This window comes from Athene cunicularia (genome assembly GCF_003259725.1).
Source record: "Athene cunicularia isolate RWA chromosome 1 unlocalized genomic scaffold, athCun1 chr1_part1, whole genome shotgun sequence".
Lineage (NCBI taxonomy): Eukaryota > Metazoa > Chordata > Aves > Strigiformes > Strigidae > Athene > Athene cunicularia.
The window spans coordinates 803,058-817,591 of record NW_020799091.1 but is presented as its reverse complement, the minus strand read 5'-3'; the positions used below and the strand labels follow the sequence as shown (position 1 = coordinate 817,591).

The window sequence follows — 14,534 nt, the reverse complement described above, 5'->3', positions numbered from 1 at the left end:
CCCCTCTGCTCCGCTCTGGGAGACCCCCCTGCAGGGCTGGGTCCAGCTCGGGGGCACCAACAGCAGAAGGACACGGACCTGCTCCAGCGGGGCCAGAGGAGCCACGGAGATGCTAGGGGGGCTGGAGCCCCCCTGTGAGGTCAGGCTGAGAGAGTTGGGGGCTTCAGCTGGAGAAGAGAAGGCTCCGGGGAGACCTTATTGCAGTCTTTTAATAGATAAAGGGAGCTTCTAAGAAAGCTTATAGGTTGGACATAAGGAGGAAATATTTTACTATGAGGGTGGTGAGGCCCTGGCACAGGTTGCTCAGAGAAGCTGTTGATGCACCACAGAAACACAGAATGGTCTAGGTTCGAAGGGACCTTAAAGATCATCAAGTTCCACCCTCTGCCACATGCAGGGCCACCTTCCACAAGCCCAGGTTGCCCAAAGCCCCGTCCAACCTGGCCTTGAACCCTTCCAGGGAGGAGGCAGCCACAGCTTCTCTGGGCAGCCTGTGCCAGGGCCTCACCCCCCTCACAGGGAACAATTTCTGCCTCAGATCTCATCTAAACCTCCCCTCCTTCAGTTTAAAACCATCCCCCCTCATCCTATACCTCCCCCCCTGATCAAGAGTCCCTCCCCCCTTTCCTGTAGCCCCTTTCAGTCCTGGGAAGCCGCTCTAAGGGCAGGAGTAAGCAGCCGTGAGCAGCTCCGGCATGTCCTACGTGGTTGCATGACCTAGTTCAGTCCGACTGGTTCTGGGTGTCTGGTCCTGCTTCTGCCACCACCCTCCAGCTTGGCTCATCCTCCTCCAGCTTTTTTTCCTGACTTTCTTGTCCATCTGCCTTCCCTGCACCCAGGGGGATGGAGGAACAGCTCTGGAGAGGTGAGCGTGGGGACAGCCCAGGGGGAGATGCCATGCTATGGGGACCAGTACAGGCAGCTGCCCGGCAGACTTGAATTGCCTCTGCCAAATTCCTCCCTGGCATGTTGTCACTGTCACTACTATTCTCACCAGCCAGACAAGCAAACAGGACCCTCTGGGGCAAAATAACCAAAAAAAAAATCTATAACCTTGCTCACTGCCACACGCAAAGCTTTGTGTCTACGACACCTCGATCTCAACTGGAGCATCTAAGCAACCAAGCAAAATACCTCAGGCAAAGCCAAGCTTTGGAGAGCCATCATTAAAGGACAGAAAGCCAAAAGGCAAAGGCATGTCCTCACACTGGAGCCAAGGCCAGGATGAAGCCACCTGGCCAGCTCTCACCCAGCCTTTAAGTTCATGCATGTCCTGCCATGGTCCTTCACTGCAGGTTCACAGCCCAGTGGAGCCCTCAGCATCTTTTCCATCTTACTGGTGCAGATGTGGGGAAGTACTGAGCAGCTATTGCATCTTTATTTGTATTTATCCCTGTTCAGTGCGTGGCTGCAGTCTGTTCTGGGGGGGAATCTTCACCCTGGGAACAGAAGGACTCATCTCCCAGGCTTCTTTCTCCTTAGCTCTTCTCCATCCAGAGCTGACACCTCACTGATGCTCACGAGTAAGCTCTCACCCATCTCCAGCCACAGGACACAACCAATCTGGGATTCCCAACCTGAAAATACTCCTGATTTTTCAGAGCCTGTGCTTGAGATGGCATCTCCCAGCAGAGCTCCAGTGATGCCAACCACAGCTATAAGCCTGAAGCATCTTTGCAAATCAAACCTCAAGGCTTTATCTATTAAATTTTATTTCTAAATTAAATGTGCCCGAGACAGTTCTCTGGAAACAAGGCCAGTCTGCATTACTGATCTCCTTTATCACCCACTCTGGATGGTCACAGCCAAATTTTGCCTCCAAACCCTTTCCTACCCCAGTACCTGCTCTTGCCCTCTCTGATTTCGAGGGAGGAGTCTCACCTGCACCAGCCCAGAGACGCAAGGGGGAGGAGAAATCACGTCCAAGGGAATTTTGCCAAACAATATCTAGGTTTCTACTACTTACAAGCTGAGATTTTCCAAACACGTACAACTCAGTCAAATCTGGTCTGGCGTGAAATTAGGTGTGATACAAAGCACATGCACCGTGCCAGACATACAGCCCCTACCCCAAAGAATGGTAGGGACGTCCCTTTCCAAAGAGAAAGTCTCCCAAAGTCTTCTAATAGGTTTATTTTTAATAATTCTTTTTATAAAAACAAACAAACAAACAATATTTCTTCCTCTCATTTCATTCTGTAAACGATTTAATTTAGCACAAAAAGGGACTCTGAAGCAGCCAGATAGTGAGGAACACTTCAACCCATGTGTGTGCATTGGGCCCAGAGGTCTCAGCCTTGCAAACACGGTCTGTGGAAAGTCACTTTAAGATATATTTTTTTTTCTCCAAATACAACTGGGAGTTTCTCCAGGTCCCAGGAGTGTTTGGAAGGTTAATTATGCATTTTTCAACCTAGAAGTGGTCTCACCTCAGGCTCGCAGAACACCTCACGCTAGCTGTGCCCTGGCTTTAGCAGGCAAAGAGCAGTGGGGCAGGGGACACCCCACATACCAAGGGAAGCACCAGAAGCTTTATCAGGGAGTTTATCGCCCCTCCTGGAGGCACTATTTGGCCTCTTAGGGATGAGATTACAAGGCTCCACCTGGAAAAGCCTGTTTGACTGCGATACCTATGCAGCATCGTCTCCTCTTGCTCAGCCAGTTTGAGTTAAAAGGTGGGAATTTCAGCGGGGTTCCTTGAATATCATGGGGTGGTTTCTTTTGGCATTCTCTCACTTTTAAGGGTATAGGAAATATCCTCCCTTTCGTTTTTCTATGCATACTGTTCTGCTCAACCACAGAGCATCACCATTGCAGATATACATCTGCAAGCAACCTCAGGTTGCTCCTGGGGACCAAAGACTTAGCTGAAAGAGAAGCCTTTCACCCTCCTCCACTTGACTTCCTCCTCTGAAGGAGCACTAGGAGGGTCCGTGCTCTCCTTTTTGAGCTCCTTCATGGTTTGAACACATTCTAACAGGAAGGAGCAGGGATGCTACCTTATTTTCAGAAGAAAAAACCCAAGAGCTCTGCAAAATTTCATCCCAGAAGGGAATTGGAGCAGCAGAGCAATGCTCCCACTGGGCAGCTCTGGCAGCAGCAGGTGATGGATCTGCTCCAAGGTGCCAGTGAGCACCCTCAGGACCTGCAGCCCCCTCACCTGTGTCAGGGCTCAGCACCCAGGGAAGGACACGCAGACACCCGCATGGACATGAACCATCCCATTCATTGCAAACAGGCTGATCCCAAAGAACCCCATCCCCAACTAACTCACAGGAGGGGAGGCAAGTGGGCACAAAACAACCAAGTAAAACCCCAGGAAAAAAAAAAAAAAAAAGTTTTTATTTACTGAATGCTGCAGAAGAAGCCTGATAAGTTCTGTTCTCGGTCCCGGTGTCCACCGGGAGGTGGAAGGTGCCCTCCGTGGCACAGGAGGAGGAGGTCTGTGGCCAGGCTTGCTTCATCAGAAGTGTAGCTTGAGTGGAGACAGAGAAGATGTGTCACACAGAGCAATGAAGATACAACTTCCCGCATTTTTGTCACATTTGAACCACTTCCCTGTTCTCTTCCCTTCCCCCCGACCTTTTAAGGACAAACTATTGCCCCACCTGCTCCCCATGGAGGGATGGTTTGCCCAGTGCATTGAAGCAAACCAGTTACCTACCCTAAACAACTGGGTTTTTGAGCTAAGCCACCTGCGTGAAGATCTACGCCTGGGAGATGTGACCATCCTTCCCCAGATACCACTGCTTACCTCTGTGCCCAGGGACCAGCAACAGCCCTCCCTGGCCTTGTGTTTCCCAGCCAGAAAACAGGCTGAGCTGAGTGTGCAAGGTATTTTATTCACAGTAAAAGCCTTTGAGATGCTTGCATGGCAAGTACCACCAGTGGACAAGGTAACGGTTGCTGTGACCACCCCACCACAGCGTGGGGTGGTCTTTAGAAACTCTGAGAAGGACAGTGAGCAGATGCAGTGGCTTCGGGCAGGTTGTCCTGGATCCCAGTTGGCAGAAAAGTATTTATGAAGCCAAGTAAAATAATCCAGAAGAATCTCAAGAGCCAAATCTTGTGGGATTTGAGAAGGGACCAACAGAATGCAGTCATTTTGTGGGTCTTAAATTTTCGGAAAGAGGAAAAGGTCTTATACTAACTGCCATAATGCACCTCTGCACGATGAACCAGCACTGGCTATACCTTTGGCTTATACCCAAACACAGCACCAACTCTCATCGAAGAAGAATTGCCGTTACACCGAAGGCTTTCTGGAGCACATCTACAACCAGGCTTCTTCCCAAAGTTGGTGCCTCTGAGAATTTTTTTTTTTTTTTTTTTTTTTTTTTTTTTTCCCCCCCTGAAACTATGGACCTGTCCTAACTTTTTGTTCCAGACTAATCTCAAATAGTTGCCCACGCCATCCTTGGGTTAAGTCCCACCACCTCCCAATGGAATGCATACATCTTTTGAAAGCCTCGGCCAGTTATTACAGCTCATTGCTCACCAGCTTAACAAGCTCCTTTAGCTGTCATTATAAAAGAAATAAGCTCCAGGTTTTCCATGTATCGCAGTATGTATTTCACACACCCAGCGACTAAGGAAAGAAAACCAAGTGAGGGTTGATCAATCCTCGCAAGTGCTTAGTGGTTAGACCTCACTGTGAAGTTGCGGAGGGTGAAGGAGGTAAAACGATGCTGCTGTTGGAATCAAAGAAAATCACCAATTTATGGCTTCTTTAAAGGTATTTTTTGTGATCACAGAAGGTAGACTGTTGACATGCTCTCTCTACACCGAATTACTGGATTCTCCAAGATCTCTAGAAGGTTGAGGGTCAAGGTATGTCCCCATTGTCCCCTTCTCCCTGTGCAGATGGTGTTACAGACAGGTATGGTTTCCCCAGAGATGTGGTAAAAGGATTTTGGGTCAGATATGCCAACTCAAGAGATTTCTAGAGAATAAAAAGGACATTTGGATAAAAAAGGTAGGATGGAGGCGTGACTTTGTAGGCAGGGAACTGTTTCTGAGAGCAGAACCAGCCAAGGTTGGACAAAGACGTTTGGAGAAGAAAGAGGAGCTCTTTGGGAGGGACATCACAGCCCACAGGAGAAGGTGGTGGGTTCCTTATCCTCCCGTTGGCCCCAAGGGAGTCACACATGAAGATATTTTAAAGCTCCACTTCGTAACTCCTTCTCCCAAGCAAGTTCCTACCCCCAAGGGGCTCGGCGCTAAGCCCCACAGAAGGGACTTGATGACTTGGTCAGGGCTTGTAAACCTTTCTGCAGCCCAAAGGCAAGAGCAATGATGTTTCAAACCCCTCCATGTCTGCTCAGACTCTTAATTAACCATCTCTGAAGACGAAACTGTAAATTCGGGAGTGCCACAGGGCTGGAAGTTGGGGACGAGTGATTGAGGAGGCCGAGGAGGAATCAGCGCTGGTGCCACAGCCCATGCCAGCTGCAGTGCAGGTCCTAGTGGCTGGACACCAGTGCCCAGAGAGAGCAGAGAAGCACTGCTGCAGGGCTTTGGGGCCACCAAAACCTCCCGAGAGCGCTCTCCTAGTGTGGGACAGAAACGTAGGAGCGTGGAGGACACCCAGCAGCGCTGCCTTCCTGGACAGCGTGGTAATCATCAGCCATGTGGAGATGTTTATGGGTTGGTTGATGCTACTGGAGACGTGGAAACGTGCTCCTCTCTCCTCACCTTCTCCAAGAGAAAACCAGGAGGTTTGTGGGAAGTGAGAGATTCAAGGCAAAATTTCTCCTCCACTCGAGCACTGATCACGTTTTGCTCTGAGCTTGTGCCCTCTCCCAAAGGTCTGCATGTTATTAAGGATTTCCAAACCGCCTTGCTTTATTTTCCATGGTACACTGCACTCCTGAACATTACACTGGAGAGCTAACTCCCAGCACTGGGACAGAAACAGTCTTTCACTTATGCTTTTATTTAAAATCAGATTCATTTTTGCCTCTGGATTTTGCACAGGTTTTAATCTCCAAGACTGATGAGACAATTTATTTAGATGTTATATGAATCCTTCCTCTGCGGTTTCTCCTCTCCACGTCAGACCTACCAAAAAATCAAGGTAATTTGGGTCTGGGATATCTGGGAGCTTGCCATAGCTATGCCTGCTCTTTACATTAAATCATGGATCTTTGGAGAATCCATCACTTAAGTGAACCAAGGAAGCTTCTAGGAACATTAATATCTCCTGGTCCCTTGCAAAAGCTACAATTCACAGAGGTTACAACCCAGCCATGACTATCTAATATCATTTAAGGTTTATCTCCCACCAGTGTTTTCTGGATTTGGTTTAGTCTCTTGCCTACGCCATTCATTGAGAAATAAAGAGCTTTTATTTGTTATCTGTTGGATCTCTGGCAAATCTAGTAGAGGGAACTGAGCATGGGTCTCTGCAGCACTGGGACTGGTCTGTCTCCCTGCGAGGAGCTCTAGGCAACGTGGTAATGTTCAGGACGTATCTTGAGTGGAAAAGAGAAAAATATGAATCAGAAGTGCCTGAGAAAATTCCGTGAATTAGCTGGGGTACAGAATCGCAACAAAAGGATGAAGCAGATGATGCAGTATATATATTTCTTACTTCCCTCTGCCAAACTTGTGATGGATATGGCTTTGAGCCTCGTACAAAGTTTGCAATTAGCTTAATTCCCCAGGCAGTCCCATTGCTGTGTGCCTGAGTGCCTCAAAACGCTGGGAGCATTTGTTCTTAGAAAGCCCTGCAAGGCTCTACAGGATACTCACCCCGAGATACCCCGCTTAGGGGACTCACTGATGTCCCTAAATAGTCGTTGGGCACCTACAGAGGATGGTTCAGAGCACTTATGTGGGGAAAAACGATGCCTATGCTTTCCCCCCTGAAGAGCAATGTTTCTCTGGGGAGGCCCCAGAAGCAGGAATGGGGGATCAGAGCCTCCGTCCTGTCCCACAACATCCCCGCAGAGGCCCCTAAATTCCGAGGCTGATTTTAGAAATATCTGTAGGGGCCCTAAAGTAATGGATACAAAGCATTATTCTCCCCTACATTATTAATAAACGCAGTTAAGCAGCCTCCGTGCGAAAAGTGTGTGCCCTACTTTCAGGAAAATAAAAAGGCATGCTCTAATGAAGGAGGCTAAAACAAAACAACCATCTCAGGAAGACAGAATGCCTGGGAGGGAACATGCACCAGGCTTATTTTTTTTTTTTTTTTTTTTTTTTTTAAATTGGCCTGCCTCGTGTCTCTGCAGTAGAGTGATTTTAGGTGCTCATTTTTACATACTTGAAAGGATTTTTTTTTCTTTTTTTTTTTAATAACACTGTCCTAAATAACGAGGCTTATTGCAAGCATCAGAGTTTGCAATGCTGGTGTTTTGCAGTGATCCTCTAGCCTGCCTTGTGTCTCCTAACAACTGTGGAAAAATGCAACAGGAAAATCACACAAGGCAGAAAATTTGTGTTGTTTCAAGGAACTGGGATAGACAGAAATTTATTCCCTTGCTTGACGAAGCCTCCTTCAGCTGAGCTTTGCAAGCAGTGCAGTGACTGGCTGTTACCTATGCCTTGGGAAGGGTTGGTTTGAAATAAGAAGAATTTATCATCCTTTTGGTGCTCCAACATCAACAAATATTCACCAGGTACCCGACACTGAGAGAGGGAGAATCAAGACTGGTTCCAGTTACAATTTGCCTTTCCTCACTGCTGCTGGACCTGCATGGACCAAGGGGACTCCAGACTTCTCCGTGCTCCTCTCCATGCCTCCTTATGCTTCTCTGATTGAGGCAATTACAAAGTTTGAGGTGCTAAATAATTTAATTTTCCATGTCGATCCCAGGGTCTTGGGAACCATGAGGCCAACAGAAGAGCTTGAGCATGGCATCAGGGATTGTAGTGTGAGCGTTTGCAGGACATCAAGCACAAAAGAGATGGCATTTAAGCAGAAGGTATTTGAAAACTAGACTTTGAAGATGAACCACCACCGATGCACTTCACTTGGGGCGAACCACACCAAAGGCAGGAGCAGAGGGCAGGCTTCATCTTCGCTCGGTGGTTGATCTCTTGGTAAGATTTTGCAGGAAAGCCAAGAAAAACTGACAAGATTTGGGGCAAGAGCCACCTAATCAGAGAGAGATTGTCTGAGGAACACCTTCAGGGTGGACCAGAGAGGGTGACCAAGCTTGTACAGGACAGCTTCTTTCAGATACAACCCACAGATTTAGAAGTCACAAGCAAAGGATGTTCTTCCCACCCTTTTCAACCTCGATTCCAAGTCGTATTAAGGGGTACATTTGTCTGGTTAACCCACATAAGGAGAATCAGATATGCAAGCAGATGAAACCATTTGTGATTGCTTTTTTAGTGATTCTGAAGGATTTCTGCCAGCAGGTACCACCCCCCCGTCCCAACCCAGCAGGCTTGAAACAGAACCTTGTCAGTGGATGGGATGCTTTTGAGAGCAGCAATTCTGCGGGGAACATACAGCATCTCTTTCTGCAGCGAGGCAGCTAAAGGCTCAACATCTCAAATGCCTCAAAAATACATTGAGAATTAGTCTGCTGTTTCAGAATCAAAGATTTTAAAAATAAAGCTGATCCCCTCTGATTCTCAGTGTGTTTGATGGACGGCATGAACCTCAGCAGCACGTTCTTCTCCGCAGCGGGGTTATTTCCAGCCTCCTGTGTGACAGCAACTGATTCAATTTGAATAAACGCTCTCTGTACCGATACAGATGACTGGTTTTTAACTCAGCCACTGAACCACAGTATTACTTTAACTCAGTTCCATTTAACACAGTTGAGGACACTGCCTGCTCTGTCGCATGTACCCACGGCCGGAATATTTTATGGACTTCATTTTGCATTAGTTGTCTCTCAAAAATTCTTCATACTTCTCCTCGAAGCCTGTTTTCTGTAGAGAAGTGACCATGACAGTGGGTGCAATGCTGGGAGGTCCTGAGCCTGCTTCCCAGAGTTGTTAATGTGGCATCTTGCCTGAGGCAGAATCAAAAAGCATCAATCAAGAAAAACTGGCAGGGAGTTGCAAGTAGCTTGAAAAAAGCCTTTAAATTTAAGAAATGTCTGAGTCAGGATTGCCTCTGTAGCCTTTGCTCTGCCTCTAAAGATAATGTTGATGGGTGCTGTCCTCACTCACAGAATCACACCAGCTTTTTCTCCACTAACTGGTGCTTGTGCATCCCCAGTTCCTGAGCCACTGGCCTGAGCCACGTCCACAGAAACATCTTTCCTCCCGGCTGCACACAAAGAAGCTGAGGGCTCTGAACCATGCCTCCTACAAGATAAATCTCCAAATAGTGGAAAAAAAAAAAAAAATCCCTGCCACAATATTAAATTGCATTGATTTCAAGAGCTGCATGACCGTTTATGGGGAGGATGGAGGTTTCTGCACAGAAGTTGGGTTGAGAAGCACCAATTTTAATCTTCACCATCCCCTCGGTAATTTAGTGCTTAGCTGTCTTACACACCGCAAGTTTTTTTTATTCTCAACAAAAAATGACCTGTCAGCTTTTTGGGCATTAGGAGATTTCTAATGTGGAAATTATTAAAAGCATTTTTTTAAGACTCCTAAACAGAGAAATGAAATTTAAATGTTGAGATGGCTGCGAAGGCTTTCTTGCTTGAACGTTAAGCTAAGTAACAAAAAGATCTGGGGAGGGGGGACAAAAATGATCAGAGGGTTTGGGTTTTTTTTTTTTAGAGAAGCAAGTCGGTAAAGATTATGATTGCACTTCAGAAGGGAGCATCGGGGGAGCGAACAAAAGGCTGGCTGGCACAAAGAAGATTGACCAGGGTTTTGGTCTCCCCTTTCACATCATGCAAATCTAAAGCAACAGACAATTATTTGCATTGCTTTAAAAAAAAAAAAAATTAGTAATTCAAGCCTTAATTAATCTGCAGAACTGCCTGCTGCAAAGTATTGTAGCAATAAAATACAGCAAGAATCAAGGCACGGGGGAGGTTAAGCATCTTTAATGAAAAAGGGACACCCACAGCCACAGGCACCGGGACAAAGGTAGGGAAAAATCAAAGTGCTCGTGGTTTTGTGCTTATAAAAGCCGCTGACTAACAAGGTTTGGGGCGGATTATTCCATACTGAACAATCAAGGAAACTTCTGAAGGCCGATCTGGCTGTTTTCAGAGAAGAGAGACCAAGGGTGGATGGACAACCCAGCCCTGGCTGAGCGTGGGGGCTCCTTTCTGCTGGGCGGAGGACACAGGCTGTAGGTGCCACTGCAGGAATGATGGGGCTCAAGAAGGGGTGTCCAAGGGCTCGCTGCTGCCTGCCTCTGCAAACCCCAATTTCCAGGCTTATCCCTGTGTTTCCTTGTTCTCTCTTGGTCTTCTTGACTGTTTCTTCGCTGTCTGGGTTGGGACATGCACTTCTTTCTCATCTTTTTTTTTTTCTTTTTCTTGTTGTGAGTGCAAGCAACTTTGTTCAAGATGAGGCTTGTCCTCCAGCCCACTCCAGGACCTCCACTTTTACACATTTCTCAATCCATTCCTACTACCTTGACCCAGGCCAAGAAAACAATCCCATAAAACAGCAACCTCCTTCTCTGAGGGTATCTTGACTATGTATCAGAGTTACTTGAGAGAGCATCTACAACCCTCCCTTGGGTTCCTGTTCCTCATGAGCATGAAGGACGTCCCAGGCAGGATTCATCTCAAGCTCTCCTGGTAGGAAAGACAAGGCACCCACGGGGAATTTCTCCCCAAAGATGGGCTAAATGTCTCTCTGGGGAGGTCCCTCTTTCTCTCCGCTGAACACAGAGGGATCTGGGCTGGAAGGATTAGAGACCTAATGTCTATACAGCTAAAGGGAACCAAATCTTCCCTAAATGTGGCAATTGCTGCAGCTATTTAAAATACTTGAGTATTTCCTAGTGGGTTTTACTTTCTTATTTTTAATTTGGAAAATTAAACTGAGCTGAAATAACATCTTTCCAGGGGAACGTGTAGATTTCATCAAGATTTTGCAAAGAAAAGTATTTTGTTTGGAGAGCAACACAGCATTTCTAGGGGTTGTTTCCATTTGTTTTCTAATAGGAACTCCAGCCTCCCAAGGATGGTGTCTGAGATGTACAAGAAGCAAGATAGATGCCCCCAAAAATTCCTTGTCCTGCAGCAATTTGGTGCTCCCTCTCTCTTGGGTGTCCCCTTGGCCATCTCCCCACTCAGTGGTAGAGCTCCTGCCTGCAAGGCACAAACAGCGGCTGGGGACAAGTGACATTTCATAATGTCCAGGCCAATACACAGGAACACTGCTGTATTTACATCCCTGGCTGAGCAGGGAGGACGTTGCCAGTCTCTGGCAGGACAAGCCATTAGTAAATTTGTGGGTTGGGTTTTTTTTTTTTTTCTTTTTTTTGCTGTGGAGCTCTTTTCATTTTACTCTTTCAGTGTTATATCCTTTAGGGGAAATTGAGGATGGCCAGCACACATCTAGGGGAACAAAACTTGTTTCATATCACACGTTAAGATTTTTCAGTGGGAAGAAATGCAGCGAAAGACCCTACCAGAAGCACATAAACCCAACCAAAACACAACAGATCCCTTACAGAGTCATCCGCAGTAAACGGCTTTATTTAATAACCTTGCAAAATAACAGTGAATTTAAACTGTGATGTGGCAAAGACAGCACCAAAAACTTTTGGCAATGAAACCCTCATTCCTGCTTCATCAGCCTTGGAAAGCTCCCGAGCTTGGAGATCCACTGATTTTATGACAACCAGGAGACTGAAAACTTGGCAATTCAGAGGAGAAAGGGTTTAGCAAGACTGCCACAAAGTCCAGCTTTGTGCTTGTTACACAAGCATCTATTTCACTGCGATGACTACTGAATACTTAGCTGAAAAGGTGGCTTTATTCAGAAATTTTAAAATCCTGCAGCTCTTCTGAGGCAGCGAAGCATTCAGAATAAAAATCTCGGCCAACCAAAAAGCCATGAAGTCAAAACAAAGGGCAAGATATTATTTTTTCATCTCCAATGTGTGCTTGGAAATGGGTGAGCAAGAGATTTTTTTCAGGCCTTTTTCATTAAAAAAAAGTGAAAAAAAGGCACAGTTCGGATCTCAGAAATGCTTTTCCAATCAGTTCAGACTGCCAATTCTTGCACTTGACCTATGTGACCATATTGCTTAAAGAAAACACTCTGATAACACACTACAGCCTAAAAAACCCACAGCTAGTAAATAATGTTCTAAGCACAGACTGGTTTGGGTTGGAAGGGACCTTCAAAGATCATCCAGTTCCACCCCCCTGCCCCAGACAGGGCCATCACTAGCCCAGGTTGCCCAAAACCCCGTCCAACCTGGCCTTGAACCCTTCCAGAGAGGGGGCAGCCACAGCTTCTCTGGGAAACAAGATCTCAAGATCGCTATTAAGTAGGAGATTTCCTTTTCTCATAGCTCCTTTTATTTAATTCACTCCAGATAAGAGTTACAGCAGCAGAGCCCAGGGGTGAGGATTAAAGGGAGGGCAGAGACAGGTGATGTGATAGTGGGGGGCTGCTACAGACCACCCAAGCAAGGAAGATGGAGCACATGAGACCCTCAGTAGACAGATGGGAGCAGCCTCACGTTCACAAGCCCTGATCCTCATGGGGAGCTTCAACCACCCTGATATCTTGTTGGAGGGACAACATAGCAGGGCACGAGCAATCCAGGAGGTTCCTGGAATGGATGCATTGATGGCAACTTCCTTCTCCAAGTGATGGAGGAGCCAACAAGGAGGGGCTGGTGGGGAGCGTGAAGCTCAAGGGCAGCCTGGGCTGCAGTGACCGTGAAATGGTGGAGTTCAGGGTCCTTAGGGCAGTGAGGTGGGCAGCAGCAAGCTCTCTACCTTGGACTTCAGGAGAGCAGACTTTGGCCTCTTCAGGGAGTGCCATGGGATAAAGCCCTGGAGGGAAGAGGGGCCCAGGAAAGGTGGTTGATATTCAAGCATCAACTCCTTCAAGTGATGCATCCCGTCAAAGAAGAAGTCAGATAAGAATGCCAGAAGGCCTGTGTGGATGAACACAGAGCTCCTGGACAAGCTCAAACACAAAAAGGAAGCCAGGAGAGGTAGCCTGGGAGGGACACAGAGAAACTGTCTGAACAACCAGGGATCAGGTTAGGAAAACCAAAGCCCTGAACAGAATTAAATCCAGTCAGGGACATCAAGGGCAACAAGAAAAGCTTCTATAAATACATCAGTGATAAAAGGAAGACTAAGGAAAATGTGGGCCCCCTCCAGAAAAAAAAAAACAAAACAACAAAAAACAGGAGACCTTGTTACCCAGATGTGGAGAAGACTGAGGTACTCAATTACTTTTTTGCCTCAGTCTTCACCGGCAAGGGCTCCAGCCACACTGACCAAGGTGGAGACAGCAAAGGAGAGGACTGGGAGAATGAAGAACTGCCCACTGTAGGAGAAGATCAGATTTGAGACCATCTAAGAAACCTGAAGAGTTCAAGGCCATCTAAAGGGACCTGATGAGATGCATCTGTGGGTCCGGAGGGAACTGGTAGATGAATCGGCCCAGCCACTATCCACTGTATCTGAAAAGGCATGACAATCTCATAAAGTGATCACTGACTGGAAAAGGGAAAACATAACCCCCATTTTTAAAAAGGGTAAAGAAGGAAGACCCAGGGAACTACAGGCCAGACAGTCTCACCTCTGTGCCCGGCAAGATCCTGGGGTGGATCCTCCTGGATACTGTGCTGCTGCTCATGGAAAATAAGGAGGGGGCCGGTGAGAGCCAACACGGCTTCACCAAGGGCAAAGCATGCCCGATGAATTTGGTGGCCTTCTACGATGTGGTTACAGCGCTGGTGGATAAAGGAAGATCCACTGACATCATCAACCTGGACTTGTACAAAGTGTTTGTCTCCACATCCCTGTCTCTAAATTGGAGAGACGTGGGTTTGATGGATGGAGCACTCATGGGTAAGGAACTGGCTGGGGGGTCACACTCACAGCTGTGGTCAGTGGCTCGATGTCCAAGTGGGAGCAGTGACGAGGGGTGTCCTCAGGGATCGGGGGTTGGCACCGGCGCTGTTGAACATCTTTGTTGGGGACATGGACAGTGGGGCTGAGCCCACCCTCAGCCCATTCCCCCCGACCCCGAGCTGTGTGGGGTGGTGACACGCTGGAGGGAAGGGATCCATCCCGAGGGGCCTGGGCAGGCTGGAGAGGGGGGACCCTCTGAACCTCAGCGAGGGCAACAAGGCCGAGGGCAAGGTCCTGCCCAGGGGTCGGGGCAATCCCAGGCACAAATCCAGGCTGGGCCAGGAGGGGCTGGAGAGCAGCCCCAAGGAGAAGGACTTGGGGGGCTGGGGGTGCAAACTGCCTGTGAGCCAGCACCGTGCGCTGGCAGCCCAGAAAGGCCCCGTGTGCTGGGCTGCACCCAGAGCAGGGGGGGCAGCAGGGCCAGGGGGGGATTCTCCCCCTCTGCTCCGCTCTGGGAGACCCCCCTGCAGGGCTGGGTCCAGCTCGGGGGCACCAACAGCAGAAGGACACGGACCTGCTCCAGCGGGGCCAGAGGAG

General features: G+C 48.0%; 1 protein-coding gene across 2 annotated transcripts in view; it reads right to left on the bottom strand.

Annotated features, from left to right (window-relative positions):
* Positions 1-14,534, bottom strand: part of FAM168A (family with sequence similarity 168 member A) — a 161,592-nt gene that overhangs the window by 12,454 nt on the left and 134,604 nt on the right. For both annotated transcript variants that reach the window (XR_003399445.1, XM_026858766.1), the window contains exon 4: positions 3,350-3,475. Coding sequence is in view for 1 of the 2 variants with exons in the window: in XM_026858766.1 (XP_026714567.1) it covers positions 3,350-3,475 (126 nt within the window). In the remaining variant the exon portion in view is untranslated. The remainder of the gene's footprint in view (positions 1-3,349; positions 3,476-14,534) is intronic.